Genomic DNA, 23,530 nt, shown 5'->3' with positions numbered 1-23,530 from the left:
TGAGAACTACAGCACATGGAAGAAGATGATCTCAGCCCATCTTCATGGAATCCACAAGATGGGCCATGTCACCGGTACTATCAAGGCGCCGACGAATGAGGAGAGTGAAGACTGTATGAAGTGGGAAGATGCTGATGGACTTGTAAAATCAATTTTGTACAAGGCCATGGCTGATGAGGTGATCCAATTGATCATTGATTGTGATACTGCTGCAAAAGTTTGGAAGACGGTCAATGATCTTTACTTGAATGAATCTGACTTCTCTCAAATCTATGAGCTATTGTGCAGGGCAACAAGGATGGAGCAGGATGGGCAGGCAATTTCGGTGTTCTACACCCAGCTGAAGAATGTTTGGGCTCAGCGGTGATCGAACAAATTGAAGAATGCTGAAGATATTGCTAGGTACCAGAAGAAGGAGTTGGAGCGAGTGCACTAGTTTATGAGTGGATTGGATGTTAAGCATAACAGTGCCAAGGGAGAACTGCTTCGTAGGCAAGAGCATTCTTCTCTTATTGAAGATTTCATCCACATCCGTAAGGATGAATCTTAGCAGGATAGCAAAGGTAGTTAGAGATCTCTAGCTTGACCATTCATGCCAAGCCCTCATGGGCTCAAGGTCCACCGCATGGCTTCTCCACACCACCATCAGGATTTTGTCCCATGACTCAGGGTCCTTCATCAAGAGCTAATTTTGGTGGGTCTGTATGTATGTCAGCGCTGCAATCTAGTTGGACACACCAAGGAGAACTGTTATAAGTTGGTTGGGTATCTTATTGGATGTTGCAGCAGACCCTAGCCAATTGGGACTCGAGGGAGAGGGAAGGCAACTGTTAATCTTGTTCAGAATTCATAGTACTTTGGTGTTGCTGGGCAAGATCATACCACAGGCAAAGATGACAATCCTTCAGTCTCAATGGTTGGTAAAGGTATTGGTAAGATTGGTAAGGTTTTGCAAATTTCAAACTTTGTTAGTTCTGATACATGGATTATTGTTTCAGGTGCTTCAGATCACATAATTGTGATGCATCCAGAAGGTCAAAATTATGATGAATTGCAGGAGAGCTTGTCAATCAATGGAGTTATGGCCATCACTTCCTCTTCTTCATCCTGGTTGAAACAAACATTACTTGCTGCCATTCTCTAGTTTTCTCGTTTGCTTCTTTTACAGATATGATGGTGCTAAGGAGGGGTATTACAACTTACTTGTCATTTGCTGCATCTTGAAGCTTGTATCCAATCTTCAAGCTGAGGAGGGGTGTTAGCTCTATGGTCCTATTCAGCTCAACACCAGTAACTAATTGGTTAGTCTGCTCACTCTGCTGTGTGCTTATATGGATGGTTAATTAGCCTGTGGCCTACAGCTGTAGTCCACGTGTAAGCAATCTGCAGCATAAGTAGTTAGTATATAAAGCTAGTAGCTACCTCAGTTTTCATCGATTGTATCAGAGCCTTATTCTTCATCAATAGAAATTCTGTCTCTCTCTAAATTCTCTATTCTCCTCTGTTCTTCACACAAAGCTTTCACCTCTGACAACTGTCATCTTTGGAAGGAACCCAGGCTTCTCAACAAACTCTTTATAGATTTCCAATTATCTTTGTGTCTGATGCCGATGAGACAGAGGATATTTGTTCACTACAGACAAACAATGGAGTGGTTTAGTTGTTTATTTCAAAACAGATCGAGGATGTTGCAAAACGATCCAGATTAATAATGTTATCGATTTCGATAATAAAACAGAAGTTTGTTTTTTTTTAGTCTTAACAAAATGAAAGTTGGAATAGAGAAATTTTATTCACACATTGCAAAATACTGAATACACATCCATTTTTTTATACACCCGACATAAGAATTTATGAGTATATTAAATTACCAAAAGAGACATTTATATTAAAAATAAAGAAACATAGTTGGAATATATCATCCCGCTTTAGAGTTTCATTATCACGTACATGAATGACATGAATGAAGATGCACACTTAAAACCAATCAAAAACGGTTAACGAGACCGATTGATGAACATCCATAGTTCCAAAGAAAATCGGCAACAGCGTAATGGATTATGATATTGGTGTTTCTCAACCCTCAATTGACGTATGACTTCTCCATCTTTGACTGAACTTTAGCTACAAAATTTAGGTTTTGAATTTCAATTGTTGTTTGATAGTATTGACACTTGTTTGATAAACGAGGTCCTCGGTTATCCATATATGATTTCTCCATATATCGGTTTTATAGGGTGTATGACGATATCGTATCACGTCTTTATAATTTAATCTCTACTCTATAATTGTTATATTCACAGTTTTGAAGGTTCCAGCACGTCTTTGCCTGTTGGCATCTTATTTGAAATGCATACAATGATTCTAGGAAGGACTAATAAGCTGACATTTGTATTGGAAAATAGCTTTGCCAATCGATTTGACAAACTAGGAGTTTTACTTCAAAAAGAATTCGAGAGCAGAGAGAATAGCTGGGCAACTTTAGGTCAATGGAGGTAAAGATGAAATTGGATATAGTGATCTTAATTCCAAAGATTAAGGGTTTTGTTTCTCTTCAAATTAAGATGGTATATATATAAAGATGTGTACGGTGTATTATGAATGAGGATAGTTTAGGAAGTTTGGGGTTGTGTTTCTAATAAAATGTCAAAATAAAAATTTAATAGGTGGTGTATTAAGTAGGAGATGTGTATCTAGTATTTTGCAATGTGTGAATAAAATTTCTCGTTGGAATAAAGAACAAAACTATATATTTGTTTAATGACTTTTTGAAACTGTACTATATTACAAGAGGATTTACAGTAATCCAGTTAGAATAAAGCAACTATCAAACATGCTGTGAATGAGAAGATGATCAAGAGGCTAGGAGAACATGTGGTTGATTCTACATGATAAAAACTATTAGGCTCAGAAGTAACAATTTCTTTACGAATTAATCTATTATACGGGTAAGCAAGCACATATATGTTTGTTTCTCAGTTAAACTTAAGTTAAGGACATGAAAGAAAAAAAATTAATTAAGAAGAAGAAGAATAGCTATCATCCATGGATGGAAGAAAAAAATCAAACACAAAAAGAATCATAGTTGTATAAGGTGAAGAAGGCGAAGAAGAAGAAGAAGAAGAAGAAGAAGAAGAAGAAGAAGAAGAAGAAGAAGAAGAAGAAGAAGAATAGCTATCATCCATGGATGGAAGAAAAAAATCAAGAAGAAGAAGAAGAAGAATAGCTATCATCCATGGATGGAAGAAAAAAATCAAACACAAAAAAAAGAAGAAGAAGAAGAATAGCTATCATCCATGGATGGAAGAAAAAAATCAAGAAGAAGAAGAAGAAGAATAGCTATCATCCATGGATGGAAGAAAAAAAATCAAACACAAAAAGAATCATAGTTGTATAAGGCGGACAAGAAAACACCTTAGACTGTAGAAAGCTTAATGTTAAAGAAGGAGAACCACATTCATGAAAAACTTGATACTACATACAAGAGTCATAACCATAAAAGATTTGGTGTTGAAGAAGAAAAACTTTATCAACAAATTGGTTTAGAAAGATTTCTAACCTTCTATCAAATTAGAATAATTTTAGGAATGCTTTACATTAAATATGGTATTCAATGTCATATCAATTTCATAATTTTATGCCGGATTATTAAGAATAGTTTAAGAAAGATATACATCAAATAGTATATTAGATTACTAATCAAATTGCTAATTTTAATCCTATTAATTCTTGTCTTTTCTTTTATATGCAAAGACATTCAATAAGAGCATATTAGTCATATAAAAAAGAAAAATTAATAAGGGTTTGAGTCAGCAAGATGGAAAAGGAAATAAATCCGAGATGACAGTTGAGTCATTGGGGTCCAATAACAAAAAAAATTGATGCGAACTACAACTAAAATAGAGTCTAGCTTTTGGACTTAAATCAAATTTTGTTTAATCATAAATGGTTAATTAAAATTTTGCTCATGTTATCTCCACCATGAGCTAGCTAAACATGCATAACAATTTGGGGGGGGGGGGGGGGGGGGGGGGGGGGTGAGTGGACCTTTTGCTGTTTGGGAATAAAATGAAAATTAAAAAGCCAGTCACCCTAAGTTCCAAATCTCTAGCACCAAGAGAAATTTTACCTAAACAAGCTGCAATATAGATCAGATAATTTGAGCCACTTATTGATGATATGAAAGGCAGAAGCAAGAATCGTTGTTGGGATATCTAGCCTTATACACCACGTAGCTGCGGATATGTCTGAGCGTTGATCTTGAATCTCAACTACACCAACAACCTGAAATAGATTAATAAGCAAATCTGAAAACAGAGCCTTAACTATCCCAGCAAAAATGAAACCAAAAGTATTGCAAATCCAGTCCAATTTATTGAGGAACTTGCTCAAAATTCGGAAGGTACATATTGAAACTGAATGCTTTAATAAATAAAAGGTGCAATTACAAAATGATTTCAATTATCAGGGATCTTACATATCATCATATATGATAAGATATGATAAGATTGAGGAAACTGTCTGCCCAAGTAAAAAGTAACCAGCAAATACAAGTGCAATGCTGTGCATTTACCAAACATCACGGTCCCAAAATCTCTTCAAAACTTACAAATTTATACAATCTAACCTTTAAGTGCACTACTGGATAGTTTTACTCTCAACCATGACATGATGGTGCAAAGATCTCCATGAAACTTAGAATTATAGTGGATAGTACTTGACAATCAGAATCAACTGTGTCTGGATCAGGTAATATGTCTTCACTCATATGTAATATCATACACATGCCACCTAGGTGAGTCTTTATTGGGAAACCTGACTTTATTCACAATCTAGCCACTAGTGTGTCAAATGAATTGCATCGGTAATCTGAAGCAAATAATCACCAATTGCAGTGAGAGGCTTTATTGGGATATCTGGCCTTCCATGAATAAAATCTGCAATTTAGCAGCTCCTATGTAGGATGTTTGATGTACTGCAGCAGCAATCCAAACACATAAGCAAAGCCGGCAAAATAGAGCACCGACTGAAAGCCAAACTAAATCCTGAAGAACTCCAAGTCTAATACAACTTATAAATTTTGGGACTTGCTCAAGCCTGTCAAGGTATATATTGAAATTTTCTGCTTTAATTAATAAAAATGATTTACTGTGACCATACATATTAAATAAAAATGGTTGGAAATTCTACTTTAAATGGCGAATGCCTGGATAGAATGATTTAAACTCACAGTGCTCCATACATGCAAGGAACAGTTAACAAACGTCACATATCTTTGACTTATTAGTCAGTCTATGAATACAAATCACCATGAACATAAATACAATCCAAATGAATTCAATAGATGAGAAAGTTCAACGTTTTAACTCTATCTAGTTCCTCCACCAATAGTGATTCTTTCTTTGCGAGTGAGATAAAAACAAGACTGAATCATTGAGAAAATGAACATTACCTCACAAAGCAGCAAACTTGAGAGATATGGGTACCAGTGGATCCGGGTTCATCAGTCAGAGGCAAAAGCAAGAGCCTTTATCCCCCGCGGATCTGGCCTTTGATGCCGACGACGGTCAAAAGCAATTGACCAGCGGCGGTCTTATTGGTACAAAAGAATGTAATACAGAAAAAGTTAGGGAATCTGGTGGAGAACGGAAAACAGCGACACTCAACTTTAGCGCGCATTTCTGTAGTTGGAAGCATTTATAAGTACTAATGTGTCAGCTGGTTCCGGAAGCATTTGACTTTCCTACTTTGAAGATTCGTACCTTGTTCTTAAACTACCTTGTCCCTCGTCCTACCAAAAAAAAAAAACACAACTAGGAAAGTGTTAACTTTCCCATGTTTGGTAAGTGCGAGGTTAGAAAAATAATTCCTCTTACAAAGGAAAATAGGAAGGAAAAGGAATTTTTCCATTCTCCTTAGGAATCATTTTCATTTTTCATTTTCCAACATTAATTACACTTTCTAAACATTTATTACAATATTAATATGACTAAAATAATCATATAAACAAATAAATACCAATTTATGATTCCATTCCTTACCGTTACTAAACACATTAGTATGAATCTTAATTTCTCTTCACAAACAGTGCCAGTCTTAGGCCTAGGGTCTCAGTTTCAAAGGGCCTAAAAAAAAAAAATTTAGGTTGGCCTACAATTAAAAAAAAATGAAGAGTTTTTATCGTTGTTACACGCAAACGAGCGACAACTTTTTCTTTCTCAAATCTCAATTCGTCCAATGGTTTAGTTGAGGCCTTCTGAAACCTGAATTCAATCTGCAAGTCTGCAACTTTGGCGCATCAAAACCAGAAGGAAATTAAGAGAAAGGAGAAGGAGAGTAGGAGACCAAAAATCCAAAACCAAGAAGGAGAAGGGCAGAAGACGACTAGGAGACTAGGAGTTTCAACCGATCCTAAGTTGAATTTAGGGATTGAAGAGTTGAATTTATATTTTATCTTCCAGAAAGGAAAAAATGTAAGATCTTTGAAGCTCTTTCTTTTATGTTTTGAATAAATTTTGGCTTTTTCCTTCTCTATTTGTGTTTCTGATGCTCTTGCATCCATTCAATGCATGTACTATTTAGTTTTTTGCTATATGCCTGAAGCTTTCTATGTATGCTTGTAATGAATTCATTGTCTTGTATTAAACGCATTAGACATCCTATATATGCCTATATATTCTTATTTATGCCTGAGGTCGTTTTCTATATTGCATTTTTTAGGATTCAATTGTTGAATTTATTTGATTGTTGGTTGGATTTGAAGTTGTTATCAAGGCTCCTATTACAAAGTTCAAGTCTGGGGCTCAGAAAAGAAAAGAGAAAGAGAGGAGAGAAGCTTTACATAAAACTCAAGTTGGTTCTCTTAATGAGTACTTTAGTAGCAACAAAGAAGAAGCATGTCAAGCTGTGAATGAGAATATAAGTGAGGAACTAGAGCATTCACCACCTGATCATCAGATTGAAGAGGCAAAAGAGCAAAATCAATCAGAGAATGAATGAGTAAAATAATGAATTTCTCAATGAAGATGTTCACACTATATAGCCAAATCAGTCAGAGAATGAGAAAATTAATTGTACTTACATGAGCATTTGTCTAAACATAATTAGCTATATGCATCCACAGGAGTCGCAAAGTACTTAAAGCCTTCTGTTGCTGGATACCTTATGCAGAAGGAACTTGAACATCTTCTTGGTGCTGTGGCAAATCCCAAGAAACCATTTGTTGCTATTATTGGTGGCTCGAACCTTTCATCCAAGATTGGAGTGATGGAGTACTTATTGGATAAGGTTAATATTCTATTGTTGGGTGGAGGACTGATCTTTACCTTTTACAAGGCACAAAGACTTTCCATCGGATCTTCCCTTGTTGAGAGAAACATGCTAAATGCTGCAGAATCACTTATGGAGAAGGCAATGATGAGAGCAACATTTGCTATGTTTTTAATGCTATTTTCTCTACATTTTACTTAGTTATTCTCTTAACATTATCATTTCTAACTTAGTTTTGTGTTTTTAGGTAGTTTTGAGTCGAAAATGAAGGCAAGGACGAAATGAGGCTCAGAAATGATCAGAAATGGAGAAATGAAGTATTCCCAGTTCTACTAGGAAAATGAATCCCAATTGAAGTAGGAATCCTGAGTCCAACTAGGAGTCAAGCTCGTGGAAATGACAGAAATGGCGAAAATGCAAGAGTCCTAATTGGACTAGGAAACCTGTTGGCATGAGGAGTCCTGATGATACTAGGATACCTGAGTGGACTAGGAGATCCAAAGAACATTCAAGAAGCATCTAGGAAAAGTCCAAAACGTCCTATACAAAGGTGATATGGATTGGGAGTTATTTTTGGCAAGAAAAGATGGATAAATATTAGATTTGGAGTCTGTATTGGATGCAAATATTTTGACGAATTTCAAGTATTTATCTAGAAAACATCAAAAATGGAGAGTTTTGAGGAGAATCTACTTGGTATACAATCAGGAAAAGAAAATAAAAGAGAATATTTATCAAATAAGGTTTCCTGATTACATAAATATTGCAAGATACGCATTAAAGTCAAATTCGATTCAAATCAGGAAATCTGCCTGTGCAGATCAGTCAACTTCGACAGAGTCCTGAGAGCATCTCAGAACGAACAAACTTATGATCCTTATATGGTTGGAAAGCTACGGATGTCTAGTTTTCATAATTTTTTACGTTCGACAATATCAATTTTCTAGAAGAATTTATGGTCGATTTAGTACATGAAGGTCAATCTGTCCGGGAATCTGTTTTCCCCAAATAAGGAGAGTTTTGGAAGTGAATATCTTTTGGACGAGTTTGGGAAGGTCTCTACTCCATATTTGATCTGATTTTGAGGATATATTGCAGCCATGATGATGTGGACCAATGAGAAAATTCAAGAGGAAATCTACATCAACACAAGAGAAGGAAAGTGAATCAGATTTAAAGACGGAGATCTAGGGTTGACGTCTGAAGCTTCTCTATACATACTCACCTATGTTGGACATTTTTCACATCTTCCTTCACCCCATTCAGCCATCTCTATCCCTCCATATACGTCCATCCATTCCACAAACTCTGAGATAATTCAAAACCCTGAATCAAATAACGCCATCCTCCCCTTTACTCTCTAAATTTCGGATCCTCTCCATTGTTCAAGCATTGAAGTCAAGAAGCAAGCTCCATCATCTCCATCACATCCTTGTCGTAGTCCTCATCAACGTCCATCACCTTTGAAGACCTTCTTGTGTTCTTGAATCTCTTCAAAAGTGTAACCATGTCCTTCTATCTTTTGTTTTTGGTTTCTTTGTTTTGTAACGTTAAAAACAATTATACTAGCGTTCTAAGTTTTTTTTTTTAAATGGATGTTTCGATATTTTGTGAGAATAAAGTTTATGTTTTGATGTTTAGTTTCCAATAATCATGAAGCATGAAAACGTTTTAGGTTTCTAGAAGACATAAATTGTGATTTTGATATGTGATGATTTAAGTTCATTGATTTTGTGCTTCAATCCCACCTTTTATGTGTTTTGTGTTCTTTGGTTGCAAACTTAGAATATTGAGCATGTAATTGAATCCAAATTAAGATATGCTAGCGTTATAGGTCTTAATTGTCAAGTGGAAAACCTATAATTCCTTAGATAAATCAATGAAGAGTCTTGCATGCTTGTATAGCGTTCCAACTTATGTTCTTGGCTTAAATCAATCAAACTTTCTAAGTGTTTAATGCGTTAAATATGTTTTGTTAGTGAGTAGCGTTCTATGACTAGCATTGCATGTTTAATAGGGATAATTATGGTGCATTCATCTAGTTAATCTAATTAAGGGAAGTAATAAGAACTTTGTATGCGTTCATCTATGTTCTTGATTGATTTCTTCATTCACATGTTTTGATCCGTGATTTATGATTAGAAAACTCGTTTTCGTGTTAATGATTGTTAACTTCATCATACATATTTCGTCCCCCCTTATCTATCTTAATTCATGGTTTGAATCGATCAATGTAGTTAGTTTAATTAGATTAGAAATATAAATACTTTCGAAATCCCCTAAATATTTTGTAATTTTCGTAGATATTGTATACTTGTAATTAATTCTTCTTTTCTTTGACGTTTAAATGACAGGAGCACCCTCAATCCCCGGTTAGAACGATACCTTACTTATTATATACTACAATCTAATGCAGGGTTTTAAATTGGCACTCACTTTGAGTGTATCAGGCAAGGACCAAGGGAGATTGTATTATGCTCCCAGAGGATGTGGTTATAGCAGATAAGTTTGCTGCTGATGCCAACAGCGTGGTGGTGCCAATTTCTGCCATTCCAGATGGTTGGATGGGATTTGATATCGGACCTGATTCGATTAAACTTTCAATACAGCTCTAGACAATGCTTACTCTGTCATCTGGATTGGACCTATGGGTCTGATCGAGTTTGAAAAGTTTGCTACTAGTACTATGGTGATTGCTAAGAAGCTTGCAGAGCTAAGTAACTAGAAAGTTATGACTATTGTTCGAGGTGGTGACATTGTTGCTGCTGTGAAGAAGGCTGGCTTTGCTAACATAATGAGCCACATTTCAATAGGAGATGGTGCAAGCTTGGAGCTTCTTGAAGGGAAAACCCTTCCTGGAATCCGTGCTCTTGATGATGCTTAAGCTGATGTTTTTCTAGTTCTTTTTTTTTTACTGTAGATGGTTGGTTTGTCAACCATAATGGATCAAGTAACAGAGCTGAACTTGTAGAGGCTTCGCTTTATAGGGTACATTTGATTAAGTGTTGTTTGGAGTAACCGTTTTTGCAAGGCACGGAACTGAGTTGGATCTGTTTTGGAACAATGTAATTATCCAAAATGCACTAAGCATGCATGGTTTGGTATAAAATGTGATGTTTTCGGAGCCTAACAGCTGAACTAAAAAAATAGTTAATAAATAAATAAAGAGCTGAATCACGTATGAGTGATAGATGGGAATCCTTGAATCTGTAAAGGAAATCAGGGATTGTTTTGTACTGTATGTTCAATAGGATCACTTGATAGAATTTTTCTTGAACTGCCACTTTCGTATTATGCTATTCATACAACGTATATTACTTAAAATAATAATAATAATTAGATGTCCAAAGAAGTTAAGGACGAGGAAAAACTTTTTGCTCCGCGTTTTTCGGAGATCCGAGAGAGAACAGTTTCGCTTTTCGAAAAGTCGAACTGTCTGTGTTCCTATGTTCCATCCGGCGGCACGTCTCCGAGGCGCTGTCATCGGACGGGTAGGTTTAGTTTCTCAGTCCGCCAGTGAAGGTCAGAAGAGAAGTACATGCCGAGATGAGAACGTTCGTTGGGGGAGTTCTCACAATCTGCAAACGTCGGGATTGAGGGAAAGTAGGCCATTGCCGACTTGGACCAAACCCAGAAAGGCTAATTGCCTTTGGCCGAGGACGTGGAAGCCTGGGATGGTACGAGATGCCAATTCGATGGGGTGCTCCGGATCCGGCTACAATCCGACAACAATGGCAGTCATGCTACAATTGTTGGGAACGCTGCAATATTGCAGTGTTTCAACGATCCTACTTGGACATCTACGTGGTTCGGCGGCGGCGAGGGTCAAAGGTGGCGTGGTCTGGCCAATGGTTCTGGCTTCGGTTCGATGGTATGGTGGTTCAACAGTTGCAGTGCCGCAATTCCGACGAAGACTCATTGACAGTCAAGGTTGGCATGGGTCGTGGGCCTGTCTTCAGTCCTTGGGCCTCTACTGGTAGGTTGATAATATGTTTTATTTAGTTATAATAATTTGCATAAAGTTTAGGTGAATTCTATTACCAATAAATTCCTGCCAACTCTTGGTAGGGTCATGTGGGCTCTGTACCAGGTTGCATACTCAGTATGCCTTGTCTGCCCTAGTGAGGCGGCAGATCATGAATTGGGTGCAACCTCCTAATGGCAGGATGAAACGTCGTGTCGGCGGATTTATTCCTAGTTGTCAGCATATTAGGAAAGCTACTTTATTGGTTTTATGGCATTGCTTTAACTTTCCGATATGCCACTATTATTGTGAAGCAAATGGAGTAGTCGAGATGACACTCTTTGCTACTTGGTGCATGTTCGAATACATGGTAGTAGTGGAGACTCCTATTATTATTCGGGAGGTCCCCTTGAGTTTTATTGTAATTTGGGGTTTAGGTCTTAAGTCCCCCCTTTTGTATTCATCAGTTTCATCAATTAAGGCCTGAGGGCGGCCGCACCGGTCCTTATTTCAAAATAATAATAATAATAATAATAATAATAATAAATAAAAAATTGCTGAACCAATGGGTGATGCCGCCAAGAAAAAGGATTTAAAATTACTGGAGCCATTAACTGAAAAACCTGAAAGTCGACCTGGAAACACAGAAAGTGACTCTTTTGCAGATGTTGCAAAGCCCCAATCGCTATAAAGTGACTCAGGCCACAAATTCTATACCTTGATAGGCCAAGAGAGCTAAGGTTCACTTTGAGATGGATTAGAAATTTTTGGGTCATATAATTGGATTCTTGACTGAAATTATATCCAAGCCTCCTCGCAGTATTATGTGGTTCAAGATGCATGCTGATGAAGATAGAAAAGTCATGAATTCTAGTCAGTTAGCTGGCTGATACAAGGCCAAGCAGTTTTTGCCCAATCCGCACTCAGAGATTGATACCAAGTAGTTGTGGTTTTCCTTATCAACAAAAGGAAAGAGTAAAGGAACAAAAGCACATATATATGGCTATGCTTCAACTGTTCTAAATGTTCATGACCCATGACTATAATTAATGAGTCACAAAAAACATGAGGGTATGAACTTCTGGGCAATCCAAATCCAACAATAGCTTTTGGAAAAAGGGCTTGGCAACTTGACATATGCATATCCATTCTTCCCTTTTTCCCTTTATGCATTTCTTTTGGTACTGCAAAGTGGAAAAGTGCAGTAACTTTTTCTCACCAACTTACAGCAATGGATTTGTGGAGTTGCACTTTTGCTTGCTCTTTTTAACTTTTGGGACCTTCCCTTCCCTTTCAAGTATCCACCTCAGATCCAGAATGCAAAACTTAAATGGAGACTTAATATGTTGAGCAATTTCAGTAACATCTTGAGGAAAAGAACGAATGTAAGGCGCTTTAGCATGCACCATCGAAATTCTAATGTAATAACCAGCATTGATTACTAACCGGTTAGAACTTTGGATTGACGGATTCTCCATTTTCTTTTGTGCTATACAGATCTGGTGGAAGAACTGTAAAACCATTTGCCACAACTGAAATCATTATCATGAAAACAAATTTTCAAGAGTGTTGTGATTATGCCAAGGTATTGCACCAAAAGCTCATCATGGGGATGTTATAGCATTAGATGCCTCAAGAAATGGCCTACTTGGGAGTGTAATGACTCTACACTATTGGCTCAACTTTGTTCTCCCATGTGCATGTCTTGTTACAGAAGGTGATAGAAAGTGCAGATAGAATGTTGATCGAAGATCCCAAAAGCTTCAAAAATCTCCATATATAGTGATCTCTCATCTAAAGTAGCAGTATCTTTTGTACATGGAATATTTCCTATGCAACTAGCAAAAATATTGTAGACTCTGCATTTTCATATTTTGATCAAGGCATATACTCTGGATATGCTATATCGATCGATACAACTACAATTGAAGTTCCCTTTAAAGGCTAGTTCAGTCTGCAACTAGAGTGTCTACAATGTCATTTGTTCCCTTCTTCACAATCATTCCATGCAGTTGAGAAGTTTAGGTTATCTACAAATTGGTCGAAGTTGGAAACATACAAGAACTTTTTGGATACCGTGTTTTTATTATATGAGAAAGATCCCATTAAGAGATCATCATTGAGGTATATGGCCAATGGAGATTTTTGTTGGTAGTAAAATTCCTCCAACCTTGTTTTTGAGTGCAGAGAAGAGCAGTAACTACCAAAATCTTTAAGCGAAAGTTCCACTGCCTTTATAAAATGAGCATAAGGTATCAGGGATAAAAAAAAAAAAAAAGCAGAAAAGTTCCTCTGCCTTTAACAAAATATGAAGCTCTCTCTTGTTTTCAAAATCTTTGAGTATTAATGTTGCTGTTGCATTTTCTCTGTTATCCCCACAACATGCTAGAATCTTGTTCCAGATTTCTGTCCTGAAAGGTACATGATATAGTACTGAATAGTGAATCCTTCATTCTTTACGGTTGCGAGATTTCTGAGCCAAAAAGATTCACTAGTATTTAGACATACTATATCCGACATTGGTCTTTGCTGAAAACACAGCTGGCAGATCGATCTAACAAGCAAAGTTGTGGTTGCGGCAAAAGGTTGAACTTTGAACTAATAGAAATTTACATTTACAACATAGTAATGGCATGAAGATGCCACAATATACAAAATTACCATCCATACATCTCATTTAAAATGGAAAAGATACCAGTATCAGTAGCAGGTCTTTAATAATATCTAAAAACCAGTGCAATTTTAGTTATCTGAAGGAGGTCTCCTTCTGCTGCTTGTCACACGTTTTAGTACGAAGGGACAATGCCGTATCCAGTTTCTCCCATGAGTGATGTGGAGAACATCTGATCCACTTCAACGTCGATGTCTGTTCGCTTTGCAAACCTGCCCTTGATCCGGGGTCTGGTCTCTGCATAGGCCTTCCTTGAGGCATACCGGATTGTTTTCTCAAACTTCCTTGTCTTCTTTTTCTCTCTGTATCTGAGGACCCTGGCCTCCCTGTCCATTGGACTTAGTTGGGTTGGCATCTGAATTGTAGGTCCATTGAAAAGGTCTATTGTTCCTTTCGGTGTTCTTGGGTGAGAGATTGACATATCGCTCATTGTTGAGTCTGGTACAACACCAACATCCATGGATGAAACAGAAACCTATCAAATGATCAAAGAGAAGCACCATCAGGAAAAATTGCTAGCTGATCAAACAAGCTGTCAAGATGAACCAGATACAAAACTTGTCATTTCCATCATTTTAAAACGATGGAAGAATTTCACGTATACTCCCCCCCGGGGTTCAAGTAGAACCCTATTAAAATGGAAATGAATTGAAGAGTTAAAACTCACTTATCATTTAACATGTTCCTAAAACATTCTGTGACTTATTAAACTATCTATACAGAAGAAAAGTAACACTTCAGTAACACGACCTAGGAAAAGGTAACACTGACACCTTGGTTAATACCATTATCTGACTTGGATCAAAAGGTGAAAGCAAAAGGAGAAAGGCAAAATAGAAACGTTCATATTCTTTGCCTCTCTAAAGAACAAAAGCAAAGATATGGAGACAAATTAAAAAAAGAGCTTAGAAAGTGCAGATAAAAGTAGAAGGCTTTCCCTTTTAGCTTTACAATTAAAAGAAAGCTTATCTTTACCCTAGTAAGACATCATCTTCAAACCTAGATTGACCTAATTAGTATCCCAAATTAATCAAGCTCTACTCACTAGGAATTGCAATAGCTAATCAACCAAAAGCTAGTAATAAACAAGTAAATATTGAAGCATTATGGAGTAGAAATTAGAAGCTTACAGTGTGAGAAATTGAACCATCATAACCATAAGCAGCTTTTGAGGACTCATATTCCATCCCCAACTGATGAAAATTATGCTTCTGCTGCATCTGCATCTGGTTTACTTTACCTTCTCCATACTGAACTGGTACAACACTATCACCTCCATAACTGATCTTGTGCGGCACACCATACTGGCTATGCTGGTCAGTACTAGCAGTAGTCGTACTGAGCTGGTTCTGATCAGATGAGTTGTACTCCACAAAATCCAAGTACTCATCAACCTCCACTCCGAAGAAGAATCCGTTGTTGTTATTATTTGGAATGTTGTTACTGTTATGGTTGCCGTTGCTGTTCTTCACCGGATTCAGCAGCAGCCAGGACGCAGCCTCATCTTCATCTTCTTCCTCCATGGCCTCATCTCCTTCCTGGCTCAGGAACCCGTCCTCGGTGGTATCCGCCGGAGCAGCCCCAACCATTATCTGACCGCCGGGGTCCGTGGCCGTTGGTCCGTGGAGGAAGCCGGAGATGGGGAGTATGGGGACGCGCTGGTGGCGACGGGCCAAAGGGTTGGCGGAGTGGATGTCTGCGTCACAGGCCGTGCAGAGCGAGGCTGCGTCGGCCTTACAGAGAAAGGCGGCCGGCGCACGCTCGCACGCCTCGCAGACCCACACGCGCTCGTGGCGGGAAGCCACGCGGTTGGCCGCGTGGATTGTGGCGTCGCAGTCGGAACATAAGTACGCCGAGTCTGCACGGCAATAGACCGTGCAGGGCGCGGAGCGGCACGTGTCGCAAACACGTGCCCAGCTGTTCGCGGCCGCGGCGCCTTTGCTCTCTTCCTTCAACATGTTGTTGTTTTCTCACTGAGCTCTGGAGAGGGTTTTGAAAGTTTGGAGGTAATAATAATTGAGTTATGGAGTGTGGAGGGAAGGAGGGGGCTGGGGGGTCTAACTGTAGGCAGAGCGGCAAAGTGGGAGAGGAATCCAGAAGGCGACACGTGGACGCGATTTAGTGGGTGGGAAAAGTTGTTGCGTTATCTTGTGGTTGGCTGAGCCTCGGGGGGAAGAGTGGGGGTGTGGGCCCCGCGGGGGTCTAGTCAGAGGTGTGGGTGGGGCCCTTACGCGCTGCTTGGCCTTTGGCCTTTTGGATCTAAAACGGGGTCCACGAGTCTGAGCTGCTAAGATTCGGCTAGTACACGTGGTCTATTCAGAAGACGTGGTGGAGATGGCTTTCTGGGTTTTTTTTTTACACAGCTGGATCAATACGGATGAGAATGGATAGTAACGACAAACTGTAGGGTTTGTTTTTTTTTTCGGCTGTTTGGATAATAGGAAAAAGAGAAGTTTCTCAGAGCGCTATTGACTGCGTGCAGTCAGTTTAGTTCTTTCAAGTTCTTTGATCCCCAATGCCAGATGAAAGAAGTTATTTTACGACGTCATGCATACGTGTCTTTATTTTTTTCACGATTTACTTTAATTTTGTCTGTTTTTCAATTTATATTAAAATTTTTAAAATATCTTATCTCTATTAATTACCGAATAACTGAGTTGCTCATGTTTTTACTTTACAAAAAATAATCGACATGCAAATAAAAGGGTGAGAAAATGTGCACACTATGAGGGAGTTAGTGACTCTATCACATTGTCTTGACTAATGTTCTTAGATTCGTCACTCACATCGGCTTATAAACTAAATTTTTCTAAGTTGTGACTAATAAAATAGGGCTTACTTTTCCGACAACAATATAGCTCAAAACTATATATATATATATATTGAACTATTAATCATCAGCATATTTGTTATGTTCATGACAAGTAGTTTTATACATCGATCACTTATGTAGGAATAGTGCTTGTAAAAATGGAACATATAAACACATTGGATTTTCCTTTTTTGTATTTATTATTTATTTTTTTTTGACGAAAAGAGGTTAGCCCATTATATAAAATTCAGCAACCAGTACAAAAACGAAACACTCCTATGGGGTCGACAGAAAGAATCGTTCCTTAGGGAACCCCAAAACCTACTCTAAAGAATAAGAATAAGACCCAGGAAACCCCTAGTACACCCACCTTTTAATACCGATACGCACCATTATTCCAAACAAAAATCTAAAACCCCCGAAGCAGAGAAAGTAAAATGAATCCTCAGAGGAATTGATTTTTGCGACCTTAACAATAAATTAAATAACATTCAACATGAGGGGAGGAGACTCCCCATTCATGTCATCTTCCTTCACCTTGCCCTCCACTTCAGAGGGTACCGTCACCAGCCCAGCCTCATCCACGTTACCCACACCCACAGTCTCCTCCTTACTCTTCCATTTCCTAGGTTTCTTAACTTGCCCTTCCACTTCAAGGACCCGAGCTACTATGGGCTTGTTCTTACTTCCACGAGGACGCCCCAGTTTCTTCTTCTTAGGAGAAACGATAATTTTACCATTCTTGTGCTGCAGCATCAAAGTAGTATCTTCATCCACTTGCAACTCAGGAGTAGGAAGAGCAAGATACCGTTTCCCCACCTTTGTAAGCTCAAAGGCTGCTTTTCGTTTCGAACCCAAAAGAAACTGTTCCGAAACCTTCAAACTCGGATATAATTTCCTCTCCACCTTCTTGGTATCCAAGACAATCAATTTAGGTATTGGTTTCGAAGGCACAATGGAAGCCCAGTTGGTGAAGCAATTTCTATCACTCAAACCGACAAGCACCTGCTCAGTACCAGTAGAAGTACCATGCATTAAGGGTAGGGCTCCTATCTCATGGTGTGACGCATGGACTTCCACTTGCCCATGCAATCCACTGTGCACCGTAGTAACTCCCTGTACCCCCACCTGTTCTGGGATCACCACCATCTCCATTCCTACATCATCCTCCTTCCTCTGCATCAAGGAAACCCCCGTAGCAGAATCAGACCCCGAGTCCAGCTGCTGTCCTTCCAACGCCAAACCAGCCATAGCCGCCGTCGGTGGTTTCTGCAACAGTTCCTCCTTTTCTTTCATCAGAAAACCATCACAACCCAAAGCATCATGTTCAAACAGGCCACAGTCTCTGCAAAAGCCCTTCACCTTCTCATAAATCAAAATAATCTCCGGTTCAACTGTGGGAGAAAATTCAAACAACATCCATGTACGAACCCGACGACGAGTATCCAAAATCAGACGGATTCTTTGTTCCTCCTCCTTACGACGAAGAGCCGATTGATCAAAGCGAATCACTTGACCAATAGTTGAGCCAATAAGTGTTAGAGCGGTCTTATTCCGGAGGGCTACCGGTAACCCTCTAACCGCTACCCAGATCTCCATACCCCACAATGGGACTGCCTCCACCGAGCCCATCCCATCATATTCACCTAACAAGAGCATGGTGTTCCTATAGAACCAGGGACCACCATGAAGAGCACGATTCCGGTCAGCTTCACGGTCAAACTGGAAGAGAAAGCGATCGCCGGCATCTTGGATTGTAAGACCAGATCTGAGACGCCAAATGGACGGGATTGTGCTCTTGAATCCCGGGAACCTGGTTTTAGGTCCAAGGAGACGACCCACCATATACCAGTGGTCGTCCTGCAAAGCCACCGCCCCTGCCAACCCAAGAGACACTCGGGCAGAGCCATTGGAACCAGAAACAAGATTAGCAGAAGCCATGATTTTCTAGATCAAGGTTGAAAAGGTGCTATCGCAGAAAGTCTACGAAAAACCCTAGCAGAGAGACGGCTAGGTCATTAACTTTAGATTTAGATAGTCTTCCTTTTTTGTATGGTTAATATAGAATGCCAAACAAAGTTTAGAAATAAAAGATTTCCGCTAAGGGAGAGGATCATCTCCTGAGCTCTTTTATTACTTGTGCTATCTAAGCTTTCCATCATAAGCTGCCACGTGTTGAAAAACACATCTAACGGTTCCTATCTTTTATTATAATTATACTATATTTTATAGCTTAATCGCTAAAAATAACCAAAATACTTTCATTCCTTATCTTCTTCTTTTGCCCGTTCTCTCTCTCTCTCTCTCTCTCTCTCTCTCATATTTTTCCAGCTTTCAATCTAAAAAGACAAATTGCAATGAGCTTCTTATACATATTTAGGAAGGGAGTTTCTTAGAAATTTCAGCAGAGATGTTTAATCAATTCCTTAAGAACGCCCACTCTGGCAAGTACCAATAAAACCCAAAAACAATGAAGTTTTTCTCTTCTTGTCTTTCAAACTTTTTGGGCATCAATGAGTTCTGAGTTTTCATGGTTTCTGGGCACTTCTTCAAATTGTGGATCAATTTTTTTTTTTTTTTGGCAACTGTGGATGATTTGAGGAATTGAATTAATTTGGGCTCAAGGTTTTGAAAGGTCAGACATCTTTCTTCCTCAATTACACCATTTGGGGATGGGAAGCAAAATCTGAAGTTCAATGATTTTTGGGTAAAGAAAAATCTAAATTTATTATGTGTGCCCGTGGTGATTGGAAAATCTAAACTTTTTGGGTAAAGGCAAACACTGAGTACATGATAAGTCAGGAGACCAAACTTCAGTCTCTGTTGAGTTGAATTTGAATGTATTATTGTAAGGTGAAGAGAATGAGAGATAAGCATGTCGAAGAAGAGTCTTTTGTGCACAAATGTTTCGAAAAAAATGGAAGAATTGGTGGTGAGGCTAACGAGAATCAGAGTAATTGTCTTGGAGGTGTGGAAACGAAGGAACCAGATCTGGAAAAATAAGAAGAGTGAGATGGAAATGAGAGAGAGAACAGGTGCAACGAAAATGTTTTGGTTCTATATCAGCAGTTAGATGTGTATTTGTACACGTGGCGGTTTAGGATAAAAAGTTTATGTAGCTCCAGGTAACTAATGTGCTCCGCGTGATATAGACAGACACGTATCTACTACTACAATGCCAATTTGCTTGCAGTATAAACAACTGTTGCTATCATATATTACCTAGGCACCTAGCTATCAGTCTATCACCAATCACAGGGTAGAGATCGATGAATCCCCATGAAAACTACCCTAAGCTACCAAAATTATATATTATCATTTGTCAACCAAAAGATTTTTCATTGTAAATTCCCTACCACATGTAATTATATATATATATATATATATATATATATATATATATATATATATATATATATATATATGGTTTACATGTTTTCAGAAACTCTAAAATGGTTTTGCACGCAACATTTCAATTTAGACAAAGCCTATATATGGGGGAAATTCCTGCAGCGAATAGGAGACTGCCACTTAGCAGAAACTTGGATTGGGATGCATCTCCACCACAAGTTGTCATTTACGTATAGCTTCTGGGACCAAAGAAGCTTGACATATAACATGTACATATACATTATATAGGGAGTATCAAGAGATGACGTCTTTAAACTCGTACGGTGCGTTTGAATGAGAAAATTATGAAATCCGTAGAAATTTATAAATAATAGAATTTTTAACTTCACCAATCAAAAATATCAATCAAAAATTCCATTATTTGCAATTTATATTGTTTGGTTGTATCTATTTATGATTTAGAATGTGTAATAAATTAAGAAAGTTTAAAATAAATATTTAAATAAAATAAAATAAAAGCCTTGTTTTGGAAATGAAAATTGAATACTGCAAAGGAATTCGTAAATGACACATATTTTGGTGGAAATTGAAGTGAAGAATTTAAATAATGAATTCCTTCCTTTTCTCTTTGGAAGAAATTTAAAATTTTCAATCTGATAATGCCAAACGAGGAAATTGGCTTTTAGAAATTATGAAATCCTTACTTTCAATTAAATTCCATCACTTTTTCCTTCATCCAAACACATTCTTAAAGTGAAGATGTTTTTATTTTTAGGATGTATTTTAATAATCACACCCACTCATTCTTTAGGTACCTACACAAATAAGAATTTTTTCTTACTCACTAATTTCTTAGAAAAACCCTAGGGCAGCACTATGTGTGCCGCCACCAAACCGAACAAACAAAGCGACCTCCGTCACTATTCCTTTGATCCCAAACCCGTCAACATGTCCAACATTGATGCTGTAACGTCATCCTTTGCTGCATCACTTGAGCTTGCTAGCAGTGATGTGGTGGATGTCTCACGAGCCTCGAATGGACTCCAAAGAAGAGCCAAGCAATCCTTTCTGTTGGCACGTCCCCTAGTGGAGAAACCGGCCTCTTTGAATGATTTGAAGCGTTTTTCCCGGGGAGTATGGGTCCTTGATAAGGATTTCAAGATTCAAGAGAGGGCTCCAAACCATTTTGTCCTGACTTTTGATCTGCGAAAGGACCATAACAAGGTTTTGAAAGGTGGACCATGGCGATTTAATCAGGCTCTGGTTGTGTTTCAGGAGTAGGACTTGGAAGAACCACCACAATCAAACTACTTGATCAATCATGAATTAACAAAATATCAAAATTCAACCAATTGGGTAATTCAAGATTCAATTTGAATAAATCACCAAGAAATTGAATTAGTTGGACTGCCCAGACTGATGATTTCCCTGAGAGCTTCCCTGTCCCTTGTTCCTCTGCTCTCTTGGCTCTCTATGTATCTTCTTCCAAACACAAAAATTAACAAATTTATTAGTATTGACAAAATTCGAAGATGTAATTAAGCAATTTGACTCCATGCATGCTATAGACATACATTACCTGTGAGGTCGATTTCTGTAGAAATCGACAATGAAGCACTGATGTGCTACTTTGAAAATGCGATTCGAAATCTCTTCTTCTTCTATCCAGATCAATCTGCTCTCTTCTCTCTCTATGTGTCTCCGTTAACAAAGAGGTGCAAATAGCTGGTTCGGAACGACAGAGCCTCTTTCCCTCCAAACCCTTTTGTTAATCGACACAGGTTGGCAACACATGTCCATGGCAATAGAGTAAATTCTCAGAAAATTCAAGGGCAAAAGAGTCACGACACTATTGAATGAATAGTACAAAACCTCATTCTACTTTAGGATAGTTATGAACTTATGATGGCATCAAGGCTATTGAAGAGGTTGATCTGAATGTCCTCTTCTTCTGGGTTCGAATTAGCAACATACAGTCATTGTTTGAGAAGCCTGACATGATCAGAAATATCGCTTCGGTGGCTGGTAAGTACCTTGAATTGGATGATAAACTCTTTGCAAATACGGGCAAGGTTAGGATTCATGTGGCACATGACATTTCGAAACCATTTTTCCTCAAGAAGACCCTAAAACTGGCACCTGGGATTGTGGTTGAAATCTCGTATTTTTTTGAAAATCTAGTGGGCAAGTGTGATCATTGCAATCTAATTTACCATGAGAGAGACCATTGTCCTTTGCTTGGTAGCCATGCTACAACAGGTACAGGACGTGGAGTTGGAGAACAGAGGAAGGAATTTGTTGGTCCTTCTCTAGGGTTTGCTGCTAACACTTTTGTAGATGGAACCTTCCATTTTCAAGGTGTGCAAACACCTATTCTGCCATCTATCTGCAGGTCCCTATTCCAATCCAAGGAAGCATCTAAAGCACGCAAACCTATCATACTACGTAACAGAGCCCTAAATCCCACAGAGATGGAGAAGGAAGTGCACCAACCCTTGGCTTTGGCAGTGATTGTAGCTCTGGACCTGGAGGTACGTACCAGCCGCTGTACTCAATGCTCCAAGTGAATGCATGGATCTTGAGGAGGAATTAGTGTCTGCAACAGCCCGAAAGCTTCTAAAGATATAGGTACAGCAACGCCGGTTGAACAAGGTAACAAAGAGAGTAGGGGTGACAAGCATCAACTGCCCCCTTCTCCTTCTAAATCTCCCCAAAAGCTAAAGATCCTACTGCCGGAGTTATTCAAACCGCTTCTGCCTAATATCCAAGCAAAGAAGCAAAAAATGCCTATGTTTACAAGTAAGTTCTCTGCCAGGTTCTTGGGTATGGTTGAAGCTCCTGGAAATATTTTAGTGCCTAAAGATGTAATACCAACAAGCTCTGGAACAAAGAAGAAAAGAGGAAGGCCTCTGGGATCAAGGAATAAAAATCCCCCAAAGTCAAAGAAGGTTGCGGATGCGCACGAGACTTGTTTTGCTTATCTCACCAAACCTCCTAGCCCAACTGTTAAGGGGAAGGAGAAAATTTAGTTTTTGTCTTTTTCTAAACTTTGCCTAATTGCTATGTGGTACTTTTCATAGTTATTAGGCTTGTTTTTAAATAAGTGAGAACTGGTTGTCTAATGGGTGGTGCTAGCATACCACGTCCTAAACTTGTCCTATGTATGACAAGGGAAGATATGTATCCATGCCATTCTGGCTTGAGTTGAATGAATTGATGATTTGGTTCAAAAAAAAAAAAAAAGGTACCTACACAAATATAAATCCTATAAAAAATTACCCAAATCGGAAAACGTTTAACCATTTTATTAGCACAATGTTCGTTTTAATTTTATCTAATGGATTACATTTGTTTACACTATTTTGAATGACCAAATTATTATGGATTTGGTTGATTTTTTGTAGACATCATTCTTGCATAGGAATCTAAAGGATCAACGGTTGAGATCATTGAATTAGGTCAC

At 38.4% G+C, this 23,530-nt stretch overlaps 1 protein-coding gene, 1 long non-coding RNA gene and 1 pseudogene across 4 annotated transcripts; 1 reads left to right on the top strand and 2 right to left on the bottom strand.

The window, feature by feature from the left end:
- Positions 1-365: 365 nt before the first annotated feature.
- On the bottom strand, positions 366-5,742 carry LOC133726216 (uncharacterized). 3 transcript variants are annotated; one of them, XR_009854712.1, is made up of 5 exons: positions 5,453-5,742; positions 4,628-4,975; positions 4,130-4,284; positions 1,204-1,633; positions 366-1,107 (listed from the first exon to the last, which is right to left on the bottom strand). It is a non-coding gene; the product is annotated as an uncharacterized LOC133726216 (long non-coding RNA). The 3 variants fall into 3 exon arrangements; XR_009854713.1 differs by having other exon boundaries at positions 366-1,361; positions 1,423-1,633; XR_009854711.1 differs by having other exon boundaries at positions 366-1,633; positions 5,453-5,741.
- Positions 5,743-7,116: 1,374 nt separating this feature from the next.
- Positions 7,117-10,153, top strand: LOC133745156 (phosphoglycerate kinase, cytosolic-like; annotated as a pseudogene).
- A 3,647-nt stretch (positions 10,154-13,800) lies between these two features.
- Positions 13,801-15,947, bottom strand: LOC133745150 (zinc finger protein CONSTANS-LIKE 2). Its single transcript, XM_062173149.1, has 2 exons — positions 15,035-15,947; positions 13,801-14,379 (listed from the first exon to the last, which is right to left on the bottom strand). Exons 1-2 carry the CDS (start codon positions 15,860-15,862, stop codon positions 14,020-14,022), a joined length of 1,188 nt encoding a protein of 395 aa, XP_062029133.1. The 5' UTR covers positions 15,863-15,947; the 3' UTR covers positions 13,801-14,019.
- Positions 15,948-23,530: the final 7,583 nt, after the last annotated feature.

The sequence above is a fragment of the Rosa rugosa genome, chromosome 1 (assembly GCF_958449725.1).
Source record: "Rosa rugosa chromosome 1, drRosRugo1.1, whole genome shotgun sequence".
Taxonomy (NCBI): domain Eukaryota; kingdom Viridiplantae; phylum Streptophyta; class Magnoliopsida; order Rosales; family Rosaceae; genus Rosa; species Rosa rugosa.
Note: the sequence above shows the minus strand (reverse complement) of the source record. Positions and strands in the feature narration are given on the sequence as shown.